This window comes from Diplotaxodon limnothrissa, linkage group LG16, assembly GCF_057381915.1.
Source record: "Diplotaxodon limnothrissa isolate DT_005_m linkage group LG16, D_limnothrissa_male_GT1.1, whole genome shotgun sequence".
In the NCBI taxonomy this organism is placed as follows: domain Eukaryota; kingdom Metazoa; phylum Chordata; class Actinopteri; order Cichliformes; family Cichlidae; genus Diplotaxodon; species Diplotaxodon limnothrissa.
Window position 1 is genome coordinate 20,439,764 of NC_140611.1, and position 21,323 is coordinate 20,461,086.

At 40.7% G+C, this 21,323-nt stretch overlaps 2 protein-coding genes across 2 annotated transcripts; both read right to left on the bottom strand.

Annotated features, from left to right (window-relative positions):
- Nucleotides 1-1,311: 1,311 nt before the first annotated feature.
- gpr156 (G protein-coupled receptor 156) lies at nt 1,312-16,246 on the bottom strand. The gene is made up of 10 exons (XM_085374750.1): nt 16,202-16,246; nt 12,174-12,326; nt 8,701-8,828; nt 8,499-8,619; nt 8,306-8,416; nt 6,121-6,246; nt 5,767-5,862; nt 5,119-5,355; nt 4,265-4,423; nt 1,312-2,818 (listed from the first exon to the last, which is right to left on the bottom strand). Exons 2-10 carry the CDS (start codon nt 12,312-12,314, stop codon nt 1,493-1,495), a joined length of 2,445 nt encoding a protein of 814 aa, XP_085230876.1. The 5' UTR covers nt 12,315-12,326; nt 16,202-16,246; the 3' UTR covers nt 1,312-1,492.
- On the bottom strand, nt 8,877-11,454 carry LOC146616085 (zinc finger protein RFP-like). The gene is made up of 2 exons (XM_085374749.1): nt 11,169-11,454; nt 8,877-10,744 (listed from the first exon to the last, which is right to left on the bottom strand). The coding sequence occupies exon 2, from the start codon at nt 10,740-10,742 to the stop codon at nt 9,090-9,092; it is 1,653 nt and encodes a 550-aa protein (XP_085230875.1). The 5' UTR covers nt 10,743-10,744; nt 11,169-11,454; the 3' UTR covers nt 8,877-9,089.
- Nucleotides 16,247-21,323: the final 5,077 nt, after the last annotated feature.

Consider the following 21,323-nt stretch of genomic DNA (forward strand, 5'->3'; position numbering starts at 1 on the left):
TATGTCATTTTTCATTATTGTGTCTCTTCTGTCAGTATATTTTGAGAACTTACATGAGTTAACTAACAAAGCACCTGTCTACAGTGCTGTGCAAAAGTCCTGATTTCCTCAGTTCACAATATTTTGCCAGGAAAATATGAAATAGATGCATAAATAGAAATAGAAATACAGTATATAAGGAAAGAAACAGAGTTTGCACAAGTATGACCACCTTTATTCTTTAACACATGCTGAACTCTCTTAGGCAAGCTTTCTTGTAATTTCTTTAAGTAGTCTTCAGTAATAGTTTGGGCTTCTTGAAGGACAAAAAAACTCTTCTTTGGATGTTTTTTAATAATAATAATAGAGTGCATTTATATAGCGCTTTTTGGGGCCCTCAAAGCGCTTTACAATTCCACTATTCATTCACTCTCACACACTGGTGGAGGCAGCTACAGTTGTAGCCACAGCTGCCCTGGGACAGACTGACAGAAGCGAGGCTGCCATATTGCGCCATCGGCCCCTCTGGCCATCACCAGTAGGCGGTAGGTGAAGTGTCTTGCCCAAGGACACAACAAGGACACAACAACCAAGACTGTCCGAGCCGGGGCTCTGCATTTATAATTCCATCAATTTTGACAAGATCTCCAAAACCACTACTTGAAAGGAAATCCCAAACCATGACAGAGCCTCCGCGGTGTTTTACAGATGGCTGTAGGCACTCATTGTTGCACCTCTCTCCTGGTCTCCCACATATATGTTGAGGAAAACTGAAACTATAATTCATAAGAAATATCGTGGGCTGATAGCACCTTGAGAATCAATTCGTGGTGCAAAAACTGTGTTTTATATCTGTGAAAATGTGTTATCTTCGGCATTTATTTTTATGGATTAAAGAAATGGAAACAAATTATGCATTTTGGAACGGCTGCTAGTAACAAAGTGCCTAAACATACAATTTAAAAATTTTTTTGATAAGTTGTCTGTTATCATTGTCATCAAACACTTTTTATGTTTGAATTATTCAAAGGTAAGTGTTAAAAAGATTAACAAAAAACAAACACAGAAAAAAACATGCGTCTCATGTGAAAAAGAAAGAAAAAGCAGCCAATGTCCAAAGACAAATGTCCTTCAGAACCACTCAAAGAATTAAAAGAAACTAAATATAAATAAATGAGTAACTCAAGGCTTTTGCACAGTACTGTAAGTGTCAAAGGTTTTCATCAGACAGTAGAAATAGTAATCCAAATAATCCAAATAATGCCACAAGTAACTATAAAAAGTAAACAGCATTATGTGTTTTTAAGCTACAAAAGTTTTAGTCTCATAAATCAGTCACTGTGACCTATGGTGCAACACAGAAAAACAACAATCTCTGGGATGTAAAGTTCCTATACTGTAAGCTACTGTCGAATGTCCCCCATCACAGAAGTACATCCGTTTTAGCAACCTTTCTGAGAATATTCATTCAAGTTTTGGAACTGGATAAATGTGTAAAGTGCAGTAAACGTGTTCATACGAAGGTGGGTTTGAGGTCTTCTTTGAATACCACAGGGCGTGGTGAGCGGTAGAGGCTCAAGTAGTCATCATACTCGCTGTCAGAGGAGTCTGAGGAGCTGTCTGAGTACAGGAGGGAGCCTCGCTGCAGGCAGGAGTCACAGTAAGGACGGTGGTAGTAGCAGTAATCGGTTGAGCTGCTGGAGTCTGAGTCCGAGTACCCACATGAGTCTCGAATGTGTCTGCGGTGCTGCTCGTTATCACCGCCTGCTCCCACATCCTCTGGAGCTTTATGGTTTTGTTCTTCACAATGCACGACCGAACATCTCGGGAGCCTTGAAACACACCTCTGACATGTTCTCACTACTTCACGCACTTTCGTGTCTTCCTCCTTTCCCTCTTCAAGGTCACTGTTGTGATGTGAGATACAGTTATCATCCACAGTAATATCTTCTGGACTTGGGAGCGCACATGTGTCTCTTGCTCTTGCACAGCCAGGAACCTCAGAGCCTGTGTAGAAGCAGGGAGGAGCTAAACCTCCTCTGGAGGAGTGAAAGGGCCGCCGCCTTTTTCTCATGGTATAAGGCGAGATGCTAGGGTAGCGAAAGAGTGCAGGAGAGGGAAGGGAGCAGGGTGTCCGTGGGGAGAGAGGGGAGAGTGTAGAGTCTCTGGTCAGTTTTTGCTGAGAAGGTATCCTGGGCGCCTGATCGGGAGATCGAAGCGTGGTTTCCGTGATTGCATCCACGCTGAGTTCCTGTAGGATCTCCTGCAACTGTTCGCTACTAACAAAACCAGCTGGTTTAGTATTTGGTCCCACCTGAAGATTTAGGCCACTATAACTACCAAAGGTTTCAGCCATAGAGGGGTTCAACCCTCGTCGGTACTGCAGAGAGGTCACAAACTGAACTGTCTCCTCTGGTGTCCTGAGTAAACCCATAAACGGGAGGGATGCGTCCCGTTTGAGAGCAGATGCATTGTTTTGAGTTTCACAAGCAGGGATTTTGGTGGGAAGAGGGGAGGAAACAGAAATGGGAGCAGAGTAGTTTGAAATAGAGGAAGGAGCAGAGGACGGTGTAACAGCAGATAATGAACCATGAGCAGCAGTGAGGTGAGGCGAGAGAGCAGAGGGCGAGAGTGTTGATTTAGTGTCTTTCTGAGATTGAGAACAAGTAGAGGGGCCTTCCGACTGGAGCTCGGTCGTCTGAGTGGAGGACGAGTTGAGGTTAGTGGCAGAGGAGTCCATGTCTTGGTCCTCAGGGTGCTGGCTCGCTGACATGAGTCTCAGGAGTTTATCCTTGGCGTTGTTCACCTGCTCCTGGAGACTGTCGATCACGGCGTTCTTCTGAAAATTGTGGTGATACAGAGAAGTGAAAACATTTTGACACATACTGAGAAAATGTTGCTAGAAAAATCTGCCACTATGAAAACTTGGCACGCATCAGTTTCCTGCCTTTTGAATCAATATAAACAGAACAGTCAAGCAGTGACAGAAAGTCGTAAACATATGGTTAAGCAGCTGGTGCCACTTTGATTCAGCACTGACTCAGCCCTGTTTCATCTACACCACTAATGAAGTAATATGAAGGTGTCAGTTTTATATGTTGTACTGAATGTGTTTGTCACCTAATTTTGACAGTAAACTAGTCTGTTAAGAGGACTACCTGCAGCTTCAGGATGTAAACTCTTGAAATTTGTTTTTGTGTTTAATATAGAGACCAGTACTTGGACAGTGCATCACACACATTATTATAGATGAGGAACAAAGATGTGTCCAACACAGAAGCTGGTGGGACATTATAAGTGCCTTGTACGCTATCAGAACTGTGCTCTGCTGCTCCATTTCCATGTAGGTTTATTAGGTATAAAATAGAAACTAAAATAAAATAAAAAAGACTAGACACACTTAGTTTGAAATAACACAACCCATTACCTACTTTATTTACAAAAACCTTTGTCTCAGATAACAAGAGCCTTTATTAAAATCTGACTCTCTCTCCCACACTTTGCCTTTTTCCCTGTCCTCCTGCGTTTGCTCATAGGGGATCATATGATTGTTAGGGTTTCTTTCTAATACCCGAGTCTTTACCTTACTGTATAAAGCACACTGAGTGGACTATTGATGCTGTATAAATAAAATTGGCCGAAATTGAAATTTTTGTTACGTGTTAAACAGCCTGGAACCCTGATATGTCATGTTTTTTCACATCCATACCCACAATATAGAGAGATGTGAAGCATATAGTCGAGGACAATTTGAGTACAGCAAAGTGTCTGCATCAGTTTGCAACGCTTTAAAAAAGGCCACTAAATTGCAATATGTGCTACCGCAATACTCAAAAAATGACAAATTGTTTAAAATCCTAATTGAGTTTAGCGACGTGAAATATTTGCAGCCACGCCCCGAAGCATACTCTACTTTGGTGTTGATTTTACTCTAAATGTTACAATTCTTTACTACACAAACCTTATGCTCTATTTAAAAAAAGACAGTGATTGTTACCATAAACTAATCAAGGAAGTTTCTACTGAAATCATAAATAAGAGAAGTGGTGTCAGTTCTCCATATTCTTGCAACCAGAGGAGTCACCCCCTACTGGCCTTTATAAAGAAAGCACATTTCGTCTACAGGAGAGGAGTGGAAAACTTAAATCATCTGCAAAAAAATAAAGATTATGTGTCTTATAATTAAATGAGAAAGTTCTACTGCAGCTTTATATGAAATTCTAACATGAAACAAAGATGATTTCTTACCGAGTGGCTAATTCTGAGAAGAAAACAGTAACGTTACCTCATTAAGGAGTTTCTTCATTGAGCTGTTTTCCCCCAGCAGGTAGAAGATTTCATCCTGACTGTACACAGATGGCTGACTCTTACTGGGGCTGCTGAAATACTTGGCCATCTGACTCGGGTTGTTCTGATCTTCTTCAAACTGTCGCCACTGGGTCAGCTGTATGGGGCAAGTGAGATATTTTAGAGATATGAAAAAAATGTAGTTTTTTTTTAACAAAAAAAGAAGATATATTATCAGGGTCATTTGATCTGGAATATTCACCAGGTGTATTTGCACAAACTGCTCACTGTTCAGCTATTTCCTTCCGTTCCAGAGGAGATGCATTCCTTTACCATAACAAAAGTCCTCTGCTAGACTCTTAGAGAGTAAACCTGTTTGCGACAGCCTACGTAGTTTTGACTCATAAACACCTTGTGTGTGAGTCACCCTCCACTACAGACATGGAAACCTGGCACACATAAAACTGCATGTGTGAGCACCGCAATCACTCACAGATTTACTACTTTATTCAAATGAAAAAGAAAAAGTCATAACCAAAGCTACCATTCGCGTGTCTATTTGTCATCTGTCTGTATTTAGTTTCTGTCTGTCTGATTGAGTCGGTTTATTTACTGCTGGTTTCTAAACATAGTATTCTATTATTATACAATCAGTTTATCCTTCACTTTAAGTAAATACGTTTGCCATATTTGAAAAAAAAAGTCCCTCTGTACACTGAAGCATCATTGTGTTCGCAAAAGTGAAATGGACAATCAGTAAACATAATACTTCTAGACACGATAAAGTTTATTTTCCAAGTAGTTTTCTGTTACGCAGATGCTAAAAAATGGAAAATGACATCAGTGTCTGACCTGAGGCACAAACAGCATGCAGTTTGTAGCCAGCGTGCAGATGAAGATGGCTCCAGCCACAGTACTGTAGACCACGTTGGGCCAAGTCTGCAGGAAGATGGACACGGGGGTGGCAACGGCGGAGGAGCAGGTGACCAAAGTGACGCATGTAATGATTGTAGGAGACTGGTTGACTGGGGGATGGCTGACATTACTTGTCAGTCCAGCTAGATAAGTGCCATAGAGGAGAAGACAACCCTAAAGAGAAACAAAGTAAAGACAAAGGGCATTAAAAGAAAAAAAAAAGGAAAAAAAAAGAAACATGGTGGATAAATAACCATTATTATTGTTTAAAAATTATTCATATTATACAAAAATGAATGACCAAAGTCTTTCAGATGTTAGGTTATTTAATACTTGACGTCTGAAACTATCATTTTGATTTGATTTCTCAAATTCAGCAGTTTTATTCACATGTATTCACTTAAGTAAAGCACTTGCAATGGTGTGTTTACATAAGGCAAACTGGAGAAAACAGTACAGCATACAGAATACACAGAAAACACCACGTGAAAGATAAATGATGCCATCAAAATAATGCAAAACTTTAAAATGTGCATTTAAACACTGATACAAATGTATAATAAAGTTTGAATAGAGACTAGTTACCTTTTGGACAGCAACAATAATGATCCACAGATTTGAGTACAAAGAAGAACAAGAAACCAGCTGCGACAACGAGTAGGAAACATCTCTTTCCATCACCTACATCATCAAAGAAAACAATACACCATCAGAGAGTTGATTTATTTAGCTGTCATCATTATGTATGAGTTTGTGATTTTCCAGTCACAAATTCAATTTTTCCTGCAATCTCATTCAATTTCACTTTCCATAATTTGACAGCAAAAAGCATTCAGGTGAACATTTAAGTCCCATGCATTTCGGTTTTCATCATTCTTAATGAAACCAAGTCATTTTACAACTTTTTGCTCAGCTTCAGGAAATCACCAATAATCCTACCTTGACAACAGCTCCCACAGATCGTGAACACCTGATGGGGTCGGTGAGGTTCCAAGCGGTGAGAATCAGCATGTCCACCAGGATCAACAGAGCCACCATACCCATCAACTGGATGTCCCTGATTATCTGACACATAGAGCATAGTCCCCAGTTATTATTTCACCAGTAGAGCATTTTCATTCATGTAGCGACACCTTGATTAAGTGGCACAGTTATCAGATACCAGATTGGATATGCACAGTAAAGAAATTTATATTAAGCAAAACAAGCTTTGTCTCTTATCCATGACCTAACCTGCTAGTTATTGCTTCAGAAACATCTCTGAATATCTCCTAAGCAATATAAATACCTGGGGCAGAACATGCTTGATGAATCTGGTAAATAGAGGAGGAAGAAAGAAAAATACATAATACATACTGACTATGTAAAAAGCAGCAAAGCGCAAAAATAAAATCACTTATATTGTTGCTTTCTGCAACAAATGTAATTGGACATGAAATTTTTATTAAAGAAATTTTTATCAACAAGGTTCGAAAGTGAGATGAAGCCAAGAGGTGGCCATGGCGACTAAAGATGAAAGGCGATAATCCCACAAACCGGTGGTAAAGACCACTGAGGGTGTTACATGCTTCTCTGTGCACCAGCACATGTGCCAGGCCGTTATTGTTTTTTCTGTCATCCTTTATTAACCTGTTCCCCCCCTTTCTTGATCTATTCTTTATCCCTAGTGCTGCACACCTATTAAAGATGTTCTCTCTGCTCTTCCTCACCAGCACCAGTATTATTGCTCAGTTGTTCTTTTTTGCTGTTTTTGTTTGTTTGTTTGTTTTTAATTTATTCCTAGTTCAATTCAATTCAATAGTTGAGTTGGGAGTTATTGACAATCATGTTTTCAGTCTTGGTTTTATTAGTTTAGTTTACGACTATTAGCTTAAGCTGGAATCTGATTGCTCATTGTGTAGTTGTTCATGTTCTTTCTCTCTTGTTTGTTTATGGTTGGGCTCCTATTCCTTGTTATATCTATTTGTTTTATTTTTTAAAAGAACTATTTTTGCAATATTAAACATTTGTTGAACTGCAGCAGTGTTGTGGCATCTCATATGTTAGGTTTCTTTGAGCCATGGGTTTAGGGACCATAACATGAGAGGCCCTGAGTCCAAATCCCAGACCAGCCCCCAAATTTTGTATCTTATCCCAGAATCAAACTGTTATCTGAACATAAACTACTATACCAACATATTACAGTGGTTATATTGTTATATGTTGGCCTTGGCTGTGTCTAATATGGCATGGCTCAATTGCCTCAGCACGTAAGAAACCAGATTGTGAGATGTCATAAAGATAGAGAGGGTCCAAGAGTGTAAGTAGGCTACTTGGCATAAGTTAAAACAAAGAGCCAGGAGTGATTAAAAAGTAAAAAAGGTAAATGAAGATCCATGTTAACACAAACAGGCACAGTGGACGGCCTTAAATACAGCACAAATACACAATTTGCTATTTTTTGCTACATATAATTTGACTGAAAAGCAGATGGCGTGTTTGATGGTGGACAGAGTATCAGCAGAAACTAATGCATCAATAAAAAAACCCTGAATGAATTAAGCCTCTGCAGAAAGAAAGAAAAGAAGGAAACAGCAGCTTAAAAACAGCACAGTGCTGCACGATTCGCCAAAGATCATGAAAAGAAGCATTGTGACCATTAGTGAAAGCACTTTTAGTTAGAGTTACAACCAAATAAAAGCAAGAATAATACTTCAAGTAAGAGGAGGTCAACAGTGCTGGCTGTGAAACACGAGTGCAAACAATGTTGGGGAGATAGCAAGTTTGTGCTCAGAAACTGAAGGAAGGTTGCCCTGAGGTCTTAACAAAGTGGACACAGGAGGAAAGAGTGAAATCTATGTCCCCTAATTCAAAGAGACTACATCTGGAGTGTTTTAAAGTAGAAGGTCAAGCAACAAAATTCCTCCAGCAAGGAGCAGCTCTGAAAAGAATCATCTGTGAAAAGCACTTCCTCCAAGTCCAGGAGGATCAAATTTATCACCAAACCTACAGGCAAAAAAAAAAAAAAAAAAAAAAATTATATATATATATATATATATATATATATATATATATATATATATATGGACTGTAGACTATGTAGGTTTCCTAGGAAACCACCAGGAAAACTGAAGAGCATGCCTACCACTCTCTTGTCCGGCACGCGCTGCGTGAACACCCTGTACAGTCTCCATGTCTTCCCCAAAATTGGGCCAAACACCAGGGTACTGCCTACACAAAGCATCCACATGCGAGTCTACGGTAGAGAGCATGGTATGATTACTTCAATCTAACAATGTCAACGCTAATACAGAGCGGTGAAGGGAAGTTGGACTCACTTGTAGAACAGCTATAGATGCTCCACTTTCCTCGACGGCAAACAGGAAACCGCTGCTATAGGAGAGGACACTTCCACAGAGAGTCAGGGCATTGAGGTTGGGGCTGGACATCTTTACTATCCTAATGACATGACACACATTATGTTAAATGACTTCTGTAAGCCTCTCTTTGTGTTTATATACTGCGTATGTTTCACTGTACCTGTTGTTTTTGAAGCGCAGGGTGAAAAGGAGGAAGCAAAATGCCAACAGGATTCCACAGGAGAGGAGCGTCCACACCACAGCAATTAGCACCGATGAGAGAGAGCGCCTCGGGAGCTCTGCTGCCATCTGCAAACGCATACATGCAACATGCAAACATGCATCCAAATTATTTCAGATGCTGCTCTTGTGCATCTGAAACTCTCATTTTTTGAAATCACGGACACAAAACAATAATAATAAAAAAAGAAACACAATTCATTTGGACAAACACGATTTTATTAAACAGCAAGAATTACCCTACAGACTTGGAACTTTTTTTGGCACAGTTGAAACGTTAAATTGAAAACTAAACGAAGCATTCAAGTAGAGATCGCACGTTACGAAGTTTTAGTTAACAGGCACGATGATGAGAGGTGCTGAGTTAACCCCGCTGTGATTCCTCCGTGGGTTAAAGTAGGGGAGAAGTCTGCCACTGAAGGTGCACCCAGTGAAGGAGTAGATGTGAGAATGAGAGTCCACGTTGTAAAATGAAACCTGTCCCCAGCCCATATCCACATACACCCCAATTCTCTGGGGCTTCTCAATCAGCGGGACACACACAGGGCTGTTGCTGAGAGCCCAGTAGCTCTCATCCTTTCGCATCCCCAGCGACCAGTAGCCCCTGTCGGGGTTTAGCACATTCCCTCCTTTTCTGGTCACCGTTTCAAGCGCAACTCCAATATCCCATTCTGTCTTTTCTTTCACCTCGACTTCATAGTAGAACCTTCCAGCAGAGAAGCCCTCCTTTCCCAAAACGCTCACACAAGGGTAAAATCGCTCTGGGTTGTCAGGAAGGCCGAGGGATACGTCACCGTGATAGACCTGCTTCTTGTTTTCAGACAGCACCAGCTTGGGATGAGCGGTATCAGGATCCAAATGCACATCCACAGCATATCGCTGAGCTTTCTGAAATTCGGATTCGCAGAGCCTCTTCACCTCAGCTTTTACCGTCTCCTCCAGCTGACACATTACTCTCCTCACCGCTCTCCTCACTATGCCCACATATTCAGTACTCTCTAAGCAGGTGTCGGACCAGTCTTTGGTGGCTGGCACTGTGGCAAAAGCTGGAAAGTATTGGAGAAGATAGAGATCATCGTCGGTGAACAAGAGCTGCTCCAGTTCATCTCTCCTGCAGCTCAGCTGATCAATCTCCTGCTCCAGCTCCAAGATAAGCCTGCTGGCCATGCTTTCTACTTGCTTCTGCTTTGCGCCAATCACCTCGGCCACTTCAGCCTGGCCTCTCTGGACAAGCTGGAACAGCTTGCTGAAGACGCGCAGACTCTCTTCAGTCTCCCTTTCTGTGTTTCTCCTGCTGATTTGAATGATTTTATTGATATCACAGATTTTCTGCAGTCGGCGATGGATCATTTCTCCCACCTCTTTTTTTGTGCTCCCGATCTGAGCCCTTCTGTTCCGGCTCTCATCCTCTATACGAACAGTCTGATGAGCCGTGTGGTCTTTCGTAATGCAGATCTGGCACACGTACACCTGGTCAGTGTTACAGAACAGGTCGAGCAGCTTTTCGTGCTGCTTACAAACCCTGTCTTGCATGTTTATCATGGGCTTAATCAAGCGGTGTTTCTTGAAGGTGCCTAGAACGTGATGGGGCTCTAGATGAGTCTCACAAAATGAGGCCAAACAGTCCAGACAGGATTTAAAAGCCTTGACTGTTTTTCCAATGCATACATCACATGAAACCTCTCCTTTGTGGCCCTGTGACTGATCCATAGCACTGCTCTCATTTTCATTTTTCTTTTCCACCAACTCCTTGAAATGAGAAGCCACCTCCGATATGAAGGTGTTAACTTTGAGGTCAGGCCGCATGTACAGCTTGTGCTTGCACATGGGACACTGAGGCATGTTAGAGGTCTGCCAATATCTTTGTAAACACTCCCTGCAGAAGTTGTGCCCACAAGGAGTGGACACTGGCTGGTTGAACAAATCCAGACAAATGGGGCAAAGGAGCTGCTCCTTGGACAGCACACTGCCAACTGTGGCCATATCTAGAAGCACAGAGAGAGAGAAAACAGGTGGTGTTTTATGCAATAAGTTGGCTCAGCTTCTTGTATTTTTGTCTTTCCACTATAGCGTTAGGGATAGGAACACGTGGTGCCTGGTGGGCTGTCCACATCCACAAATAGCAACAAATGCATGGTGTTAGATTTCATCAAAGAGTATTTCACTTTAGCTGAGCAGTTTTTATGTCAGTTGAGGTCATTAGAAAATAATAAAGAGAGCCCATAAAGACACTGAACTAAAGGATAATACTATGTTTCAATACTATTTTGTCATGTTAAAAATTACCATAACAAAGAAAACCGCAGTATGCTGTTCTTCCCTCCCCTGGGTGAGGATGCTATACACTCTGAGACACACCCATGCATAAATTAACATCAGAAAGTGAAAGAAATCAAAGCGATAACTCACCTCAACTCGTTGTGGCACGGCACGAAGAGAAAAGCTTGTTTGTGTTCCTTTGACACAGCGTCTCGGCTACTTTAGCGTCTATTTGGAAAGTCTTATTAGACTTTCTTTGCCTGCCTCACGGTGCTGATCTCCGCTGACTCGTCTCTTAAGGGCACCAGTGACTGAGACGATACTAAACATAGCTTCGGTAGTCCACCCCTATTACCTTTCGGGATATGTACCATTCAAATTGCTTCTCGAGTAGGATAGTAGCACACTCCTAGCTTGCTTGGTGTGTTTATTTACACGGCTCACTTGTTCCACTGACCAACCGACCAACATTTAAAATCTGCATTTAAAAGTAATTTGAAAAAACAGGGGGTTTTTTTAGGCTTTGAGTGAACGTCTCTCGATTAAAAGTAATTTGCTAATCGAATTAATCAGAAGTAGTTTCACCCTTTTACAAGGTCAACTGCACAAGACACGCCAGTGTGCCAGCACTTTGTGATGTAAAAAGAATCTGTTTACTGTGTAAATGCAGGAACATGTGCATGTGACATCTGGATAGTCTAGATACACAAATGTGTGACAAATTAAAGGAAAAACTAACTTGGCCAGCTGAGCTGACCATAAGAAAAATCCTGTTGATTTATTATGCTGTAAGAGAAATGTACTGGCATTGTAAGAGTAATTGTAAATCTGGACAAAGTTGTTCACCCTCACCTTTATACTCTGGTGAAACATTGAGGGTTTGCTGAGTGGCTGCATGTATATTAAAACAACATGAATCATATTCTATGGCCTTCCTGTCAAGAGCTCTCAACCAGCTGAACACCTATGGGAGATTTTAGACTCAATCATCTATCATCAAAACCAAGAATGAAGGGATATCTTTTGGAAGTATAGGGTTCTGAGTTTCTTTTCCTTTAATTTCTCACCCATGAGTATACAGTATGTGCTTGGCATTGTTATATTTTTCATTATAAGTATATATATTAACATGAGAGAGTGACAGAGAGAGGTTACCGTGCTGAGACTGCATAGCCTCTGCAGAACGTCGAGGCTGTCCTGCCTGCTGACTCCAGATTGGATGAAGCAAAATGGGGACTCACACTGGGAGCTGCAGTTCAGCTCAGGCTCCATGATTGGCACCAGTCCGTCCACCATCACAAAAACATCCTGTTAAGCAATCAATAGATTTCACAGATGTGATGAAATGGACAGAAGAAACACACTGCTCTTTGTGAAAAAAACAACAACGAAAACACTAAAATCACTTATTCCTGTTTTGCGATAACATTTTTACTGTATAATTATTTATCTTACTAATGGACCAATGTACTAAATTCCACAAGATACTAGAGACCAAGAAAACACATGTAGTGGCATTTTGTTTCTGTTTCCAGGTTTATGATTCACCTGACAGTTGTAGGACCTGAAGCCACCACAGTGTGGTGCTCTGACAGAAACCTCTGAGACGAGGAGTGACAGGGACAGAGACAGTGATTGTGCATTGCATAGATAGCAGCCCAAACAGAAACAGGCATTTTAAACAGACAAGAATATTAGAATTACTAGAATATAAATAAGAGAAGTTATTAGGCATTAGTGGTATTTCCAACTTTAAAACAATAAACATGTACAACAGGAACTCTGTTTCTGCTTATCCTCAATTTTTACCATCACCTTGTGATCCCAGAGGTAAACTAGCAAACAGTGGACCACAGCCTGTGACAACACACATTTTCACATTGACCAGGCAAAAGAAAAAGGAACAGCAGAGCTAATTTAGCATATCAAAGTTAACATTTCAGGGTTAAGATTTCCCCGACAGCCAAACAATCCACAATTATACCTTTAATTTAAAGCATCTGCAACTGAAGAGGTAAACTTTAATGCCAAACAACAGTTTGTCACTCTTGCCGCAGGAATTTTTATGAGGCTGCTCTGGGCTGCACTGACATGTTGCACGTTTAATTATGCGGCATGGTCTCACATGATACTGTGAGCTGTAACTAGGACAGACGAGAGTCTGATCGTTGTAATCGCTGCTGTGACTCAGCCACATGTTGCTAAGACGATGTAAGACTACTTGTATCGATACAAATTGGCAGACCGGTGGGTGTTTATGTGAGTAGAGTGCTATTAGGCATCACACGTCTCGCCTTTGTAGAATGACTAAGGTAACCTGAAAGGCTCTGGGGCTGTTCAGTTATGGGATCAATCAAAATGAAAGGGGGAATTGTGCAGAAATAGTGCAGTGTAGCAGTGTGGCATAAAAACATCCCATTTGCAAGCTCCTGAGTGAAAATGATTAAGCAGGGCTGACAGTAATGTAAAGTATAAGGCATTTCCAAATATTAAGGCTGTTTTCAGAACAAAGAAGCCATCTTTTCAATATATCTAGGAAATGTCTGGAGTTCCTGTTCATATCCTTTTGTCACTTTCCAAGTTTAGATCACAGTTCTTCTGCTTCCTGCAGGAAAAGCCGTCAGAGAGAGGCATTTCCGCAAGTTTTTTCTCAGAATCCTGCCTCTGTAGCTTTCAGCTTAGGCCAAAACCCACCCCCCTGCAGAGGTCAACATCCAACTGTGAGGGGGTCACCGTGTAAGCAGGGAGAGCAGTGCTAGACTCCAAGCTGAGCTTGGTTTTATGGACATGTTTTGACAGTTCAGAATAATCATGAGGAGTGTCTTTTGAAGTCCTGAAGGCTAAACCGCAAGTAATACCTGAGCTACCTGTAGCCTTGATTGTCTTACTTTAAACATGGGATGGGCCTAATGGGCTTAATGTGCCTGCAGCGGGGCTTTCACTTTTGTACTTATAAGTTTGTCTTAAAAAAAAAAAATAAAAATAAAAAACTGTATGCAGTGATTTGCAAATCATTTGAACCCTGCGTTTGACTCGCTTCATAGACAACGTATCAGATATTGAGAAACATTGCTTTGTGGAAAATAACAGCACATTTTGGGACGTGACAGTTTGAAACGGATGCCAAAAACACATTTCAAAGACGTTGGAACAGGGATATGTTTCCCACTGTGTTGTGTCAGCTCTTCTTTTCATAACATTCTCACCTTTGGGAACTACAGAGACAAATTGCTCTTGTGAATGGCATTTCCCCCCCAGGTGTGCTTGATATGCCAGCAGATTGAAATTTCAGAGCCAATTTCATGACAAAAATGTTTTCAGAGATTGACAGCACTGGACTCCAGGCAGGCCAGTTCAGCACCCAGATTCTTACAGGGTCTGTGGTTGAAAGGGTTTAGCTGGAAAATATTGCTCAGAACCTAAAAACTGTATATGCTGTTTAGTATTAATGGTTCCTTCATGGCAAGTTTCACAGACTGTGGCTTGTATCTGTGCAATGATAGTCTCTGCACCTGCCTGTTTTAGATGACTCAGACCCAGAGAGGCATATAGTGTTTATGGTATTGTCTTTGCATAATAAAACTTTCACTTGTATTTCTGAATGCAGCAAAAACTGTGCTCACTCTCAGTGGTTGTTAGCAGTGTTTCTGAGCTGTGAAGTGATTTCCACCATATTTCGTTTTCTTGTTTAATGCAAATGTCCAAAAGCCCAATCATCACTTTTGGCTTTTTCCTTTATGTGAAAAGATTTCTCTCTATTCTCTGAATTTTTTCATAGTTTTATGCACCACAGAAAATGAAATTCAAAAATTATTCCTCACTTTATGTTGAGGACTATTTCTAAGTTTTTTGTTGTTACAGGATAATCCTTTTTAAATGTATTTTATGACATCTCCATTTAAAAAAAGCAACAAGTTTGAAAATTATATTTATTACAATTATATTTATTCTTCTTGCATTTTAAACTAAATAGAAAACCACAGCCAGTAGTTCCACATGTTTAATTTGGCAGATTTCTTTTTACACCAGATTCCCTTCCTGATACAACCCCAAAGGGATTTATATCTCCTTCCTGGATCGACTCGGGAATGTTTAATTTGTAAGCTTAATCTGTAAATGACACTATAGAGCCGTAGGTTAAATAATTTAAGAATCATCGCAGTTTCGCTGCCTTAAAATAAATAAACAAATAAAATAAAGTGAGTGTCTTTAAATGTTGGTAACAGGGGTGTACCACTGTGCCTCCCTTTGGGACACATTTTCTTACATTCTTAATTCTTATTAAAAATTGGAGTAAAGCCCATTCATTGTTCTGTCAATCACTCTGTTCATCTTTTAAGATTAGAGTGTTGTAACCATCAGATGTAAAGCCTGGTTCAGGGGCCATTATTGAAACATTCCTTCATAGCCAGTAATCCGTTTATAAGTTTATTCCCTAAGCTGATTTAGAACGCAATTACTGGCACTAAAATCCCACCTCAGGCCATTTCTGGGCACATCATCCATTTTTTTTGTAGGTTCTGGATTATATATTTTATAGAGACATCAATTCATCAAAATGTATATTTTCTCTGAGAACGGAAGCAATTTGACTATACAAGCAGAAAATCTGATGAGTTCTCAGCGTATCAGTTTAAAGTTTACCAAGAAAAAACTATAGAGAAACCTTATGTTATTAGCCTAATTATTTAATCATTATCATGAGAGTAGATACTGTAGATATAACATACAAGGATTGCATGTGGATCCATGCAAGCATCATATTAAAATATTATGTCATTAGTATGGGTCCAGATAAATTTCATCTGATTTTAGCCATACCGTCCAGACTTTGCAAAGAGCATAAACTGAATGAAACGTGCGTGTCATCACTGCTTTGTAATGAAGCACCAATAAAAAGAGAAACAGATAACATTAAAATAAAGTGAAGAAGAAAGCAATGATTTATGAGCTATAAAAATTTGAATATTGGATAAAACACCTGTACGAGATCGCTTAAAGAAAATAAGCCTTCCTCCGGGTTCGGTAGCATAATCAGCTGTGAAGTGCGATCCTATCCGGTAAAAGAGGCGACCGCTCATGGCTGTAATTAGTAGGCTGTACAGTAAAGCAGCCAATTTGTCAGCTAAACCCGCTGAGAAGAAGAAGAAGAAGAAGAAAATAATGACTTCAAAAGAACAAACCTCGATCTTCAAACCGCACGCAGGATCCCATTGCTTCGTCCCGTCTCGGACTCCATGTCGCCAGACTCAGAAACCTTATGATAATAAAAACTGAAAATAAATTAAAATATAGTTCCTTATCTAACATTGCTACATGGCTTTCGCGGCCGCACACTTGGAACGATTCCCGCCCGTCACTCCGGAAAGAGCCCGTCACTCTGGAGAAGTTCAGCAGAACTCTGGAGTCCTCCTTTGCGCACGGAGGAAGGGGAGGGCGCGAGTGTGAGCGAGTGTGTGTGGGAGATACTGTCTCTCTCTCTCTCTGTTTCTCTCTCCAAAAAAGAGAATTCAAAGCGTGATGCGGTGCACGATTGTGACAATGTGGGTCCAGTACGGTACAGGGGGCCCCTCGGGGACCTGCGTGTGGCAGATGGGACAGGGCGGCGCTCTAACTATCACCAGTACAAATAAATAGAGTGAAAACAGCGCTCGTTTTAATGGAAAGAGAAACACACATCATCACTGTTTATATTATCGTTATTTTTCTTCCAAAGCAGACGTTTATGACGGATGGACATGAGGTCGCCGTGCAGCCTGATGAGGACAGATTGAGTTTCTCAGATTGCTCAGCGAGCCTCTGCAGAGGTATGTCAGCATTTATTCAGCCGGCTATATGAGACATAAAGGTGTTATTAAGACGTCACTGTAGGCTTACAGTGTGAGCCTACACGGCGGGTCATTCCTGATAAGGGAGTGCCACCACTGAGAGCTGTAAGTGGGGAAACAGAGACAAACACAGATTATCAGAAAAGAAGAATATGCGGATATCCACTCGTGCGTCCATCTGCCCCCATTAGTCCCATTCACACGATATAAAATTTTCTCCCATGGCTGTATTAATCTATAGGTTCACTGCTTTTAAATTTTAAAGTCACTTAATCTATATTAAAACTCTGAACAGACGCATATAGCTCCCTGTTATTTCAAATAGGCCACAGTACGTGTTTACAGTGCACCATTGTTTCATGTTTGAAAAAGCTTTGTGCTCCTGTGGCCTTTCCCCGGAATTAAACATATAAATTATTCTGGCATCGAAACTATGACAAACCAGATTTTCCAAAACCGGAAAGCTTACAACAGGGGCCCTGCAGCAGTTATCCCAAAAGTTGGGTTTCATTTTTCAGACTTCTCAGGTGGGAACCAGGTGAAACGCAGACGCAAACATATTTACGTAAACAGGATGGAATGACTGCGTTGTGGTTAATGAACGCCCAAACAGCTTCATTGAGTGTATTCTTCAGTAACAGCATTGTTTGTTACTTTCAACAAGTAAATATTTCAAAGCGGAATTAAATTCAGTGCAGGCTTGTAGTCACGAGAAGAAGAAAAAGATAGTAGTTGTTTTTATTTGTTATTTTTAAAATTGCACTTAAAAAATACAAGAAATTCTCTAATTTGTTGAGTAAAAAGACATAAAACACGATGTAGGCACTTGACATCCAGCTGCGTCAATGCAAATGACCCATTGTTTATTTGTGTCTTTTTTGGACCTATATTACATTGCAATATGCATTATTTGGAAGATGGTTTTCATGTCAGTGGCTGTGGCCAAACTGTTGGTTTTAAATATGATAAAGTGCCGGGAGAACAGATTATTATGAAGCATGTTAAAATATGTAATTCAACATCATGTATTTCATTAAGGATAATTAGGTCTTCATTGGAGGCTGGCAATAGGACCTTCTGAAAAATGCACTGACTACAGTACTAATCACTCATCAGTGTAAGAAAGTTTTAAAAGAATGCACAAAGAGCTGGAGTGGAATATGGGACGAGTGTTTTTAAGCTCATAATTTTTCTTGTGAGCTAAGCTCAAATGACATGATGTCAGTACTCCACTGAAAGGCTGAAATGCTGTCACCAGCTCAGTTACACCCAAAGTGTGTCGATCACTCTCGGGTTTCCTTCAAGATCAGGTTCAAAATAACTGCAGCAGCAGGTGGACTGCAATGATGCTCAGGTTACTAGGAGCTTGAATAATTGATGTGAGGACAGGGAGGGGGCTGTCACCCATAAAGCAGGAGTCAAACAGACGAGGCTGAATGGGAAGGCGAACTGGATGAAACAGGACACATGTTGTTCCACTGAGCTTAACATTGAGATGTTATAATTACCAAATTAAGGTATCAGTGAGAGCCTCTATCTTTCTCTGCCGTGTTGTGCACATGGAGCAGCTGGAAGTCCACCAAACCAAACAAAAAACAAGCAAAGCTTATAAGCTCCTGACACACCATTTCCTGTTGAACCACTCCTGAATGCACCGCTGTTTCCTGACATGGAAGCATCTGCATTTGTGGTCCAACATGTGACCGCAGCACCAACAGTGTACTGTGTGGGTGGAAGCACATTGTTCTACGTTTGAAGCATCACAATCTTTTTTTTTTTTTTCCAGTTCCAAGCTGTCCTTGCCTGAGCCCGGACGCTCCTCCGTGACATGCCCAGGTTTGCCCACTGACATACCGGGAGACAAAGCCCTCTCTGGAACACCGCAGATCCTCCTGCAGTGTTGCTATGGACCTGGATTAGAAACTTTGAATCAAAGCTCCCAAGCAGGTTCCAATCATGGTGTTTCTAAAGCAGCGGATTATGATAATGATTAATGTGGTAGCTGTAAAGCATCAGCCTACACACTTGTTAAAAAAAATAAACAGGTAACAAGTGATTATGCAATAACTGACAGCTAAAGTTAAACAGTTTTAAAGAGTCCTGACGCATTAGGGGTTTGTTTACTCAAATAACTGTTATTTAATCAAATTCTCATTTTAGCTCCATTTATGGTCTCAATCGAATCATTCTCATTTTCATCGTTAGCTATATTTAATTGGATTTATTGCTTTCTATTATATAATGTGATTGATTACATTGTTTACATTGATGTAAAAATTTGTCAACATTGTGAAACTGTAGATCCAAAAAAGGAGTTTGCCGTGTCACAGTCTTAAGCTATTTGATCTGTCGTATACACTTCTGACACTCAAGCAAAGACATGCAACAGTTTTAGCAAATGCTGAAGCAGACTGCTGTTAAATGCTTTGGAAAGACTGAAAAAGTGATGCTTTTTTTGCAGCCATTCTTTTCTACTACACATCATCAATGAAAGGCAAATATATCCAAAAGCTGCAGTCACATGTTCCTTATTGTGTGTGATTAGCTGCTGCACATGGTTTCTTTCAAAGTTCCCGAGCATTTATGTGACAGTGTTGGCTGCTGCAAACATTTGCCTGAGATGAATGAATAAGAGATAAGTGATAAAAGAAGACTGAATGGCTTAAGGAAAACAAAGGAAGGGAAGAAGCTATAAACCAAAAAAACAAAAACACAGTTGCTCAGCTCTGGATGGTTATTTACCTGCCACTTCTTCTTACGCCCTTCTTGCTTCTCCGAACTCCAGCCTGATTTTCACTGTCGGCGGGATTAGCGGTATGACTTTGAAGACAAGGCTTCCTTATTGACAGGGTGTCTGCAGTGTGCGGCTGTCATAAGTAATAAGTGTAAATTTGAAAGCGATCGTGTGAGGTCTGGCACGCATGTGTAAAACATACTGGCTTTACTACGAGCTGATATGGTCTGGTATGCCTCAGACTGTGGGGCATTAAGAGGATTAAAGTATATTTAAAAAAAACACGTAGAAGTGCTTTGATTTTTGGATCACCTGCAATGCTGTACTGTAACCACCAAAGAGAGCTGTGCTGCATGGAATTCAGCAAACAAACAAAAATTATATATGTTTGCATTAATCCTCAGATGTGACAAGGACTACACAGACGCTACCTTTCGAGAAGTCTAAAACATCCTCCTTGCTGCAGGCCCATTCTGCTTCAGGAGTGATCCGAGGTTTCAAAGTCTATGTTCAAGCAGTATTTTACTTTCTGTGACTCTGCAGGACTGATTTGATTCTTTGGTTTTGGTGACAGCTACCAGTCACAGCTAACTGTGCTTCATCACTGCTTGCGTCTCAGGTTGCATTTGACAGCATCCCCTTATTTAACAGACAAGGTATACCACTGTGTGCGTGCAAACCATAGATGTAACTCAGCACAGTGATGCCAGAGTGTTTCCTTGGTGTTTGCTGTTGGTAGAAGGGTTCATGTGCAAGTGCTGAGAGCAGAAATGAGGAACAAGAGACACGCTGCAAAAACAGGGGAACCCAGCTGTGACTTGCTCAAAGACCATTGAAAATAAACAAAATATGTGCTACCCTCTTTGCCAACCAGGCTTAATGAAACAGTGAGGTGAAAAGAAGTGGAATTAGATGCCGAGGTAAGAACAGAAACTGTGAAAAGAGGCGAGAGAAAGGAAAACAAACTAGTAGTTTAGCTGCCTTTGGCTGCTGATGTTAAAGGATTTGCAGATTGTGAGAGGCGGAATTCACTAGCTGTATCAGAAAAGGGCTCTTGGTATTCAAATGCAAGAATGAATTCACCTTCATATGCAAATGAAACCTGGACATATTCAAGCTACAAAATGGAACGGTTCGTGCAAACAACAAACACAAAGTCTTTAGGAGCCAGTGTTGCGCATGAATACATTTTAAAAAGAGTATTTCTGTGAACGCTGACCCAAACAAGTTCAGTTTGCAACTAAAAAACAGCATGAGCATGAACAGGTGCTGTGAGGTGCCTGTACAGCATTTGGTGCAACATAAAAAAACAATGCAGCTTCTTGGTTTCACTACTACTAGTCAGATAATAGCAGCAACCAGTGATTCTACAAAAGCCAATCCAACCCTGTTCTTATTTAATTTAGGCATGTGGCCAGTATTAGGAAATATCTGCAAGTAACTGATCAGAAGAACTGAGTGTTACTTTTCATCTGTGATCACTTTAATAAGTACACATGCTCATTGCAAGTGTAGGCATGTAGACAATTCAAGATGACCAGTCAAACTGAGCTTCAGCATGAGGGAAGAAAGGAGATTTAAGGGACTTTGCCTTTGCCATGGTTATTGGTGCCAGAAACTGCATAGAAACTGTTGGTGTCCTGGGATTTTCCTCCACAGACATCTCTACAGAGAATGGTCCAAAAAAAGAGAAATACCCAGTAAGCAGCAGTTCTCTGGGGAAAAATACCTTGTTTATGACAG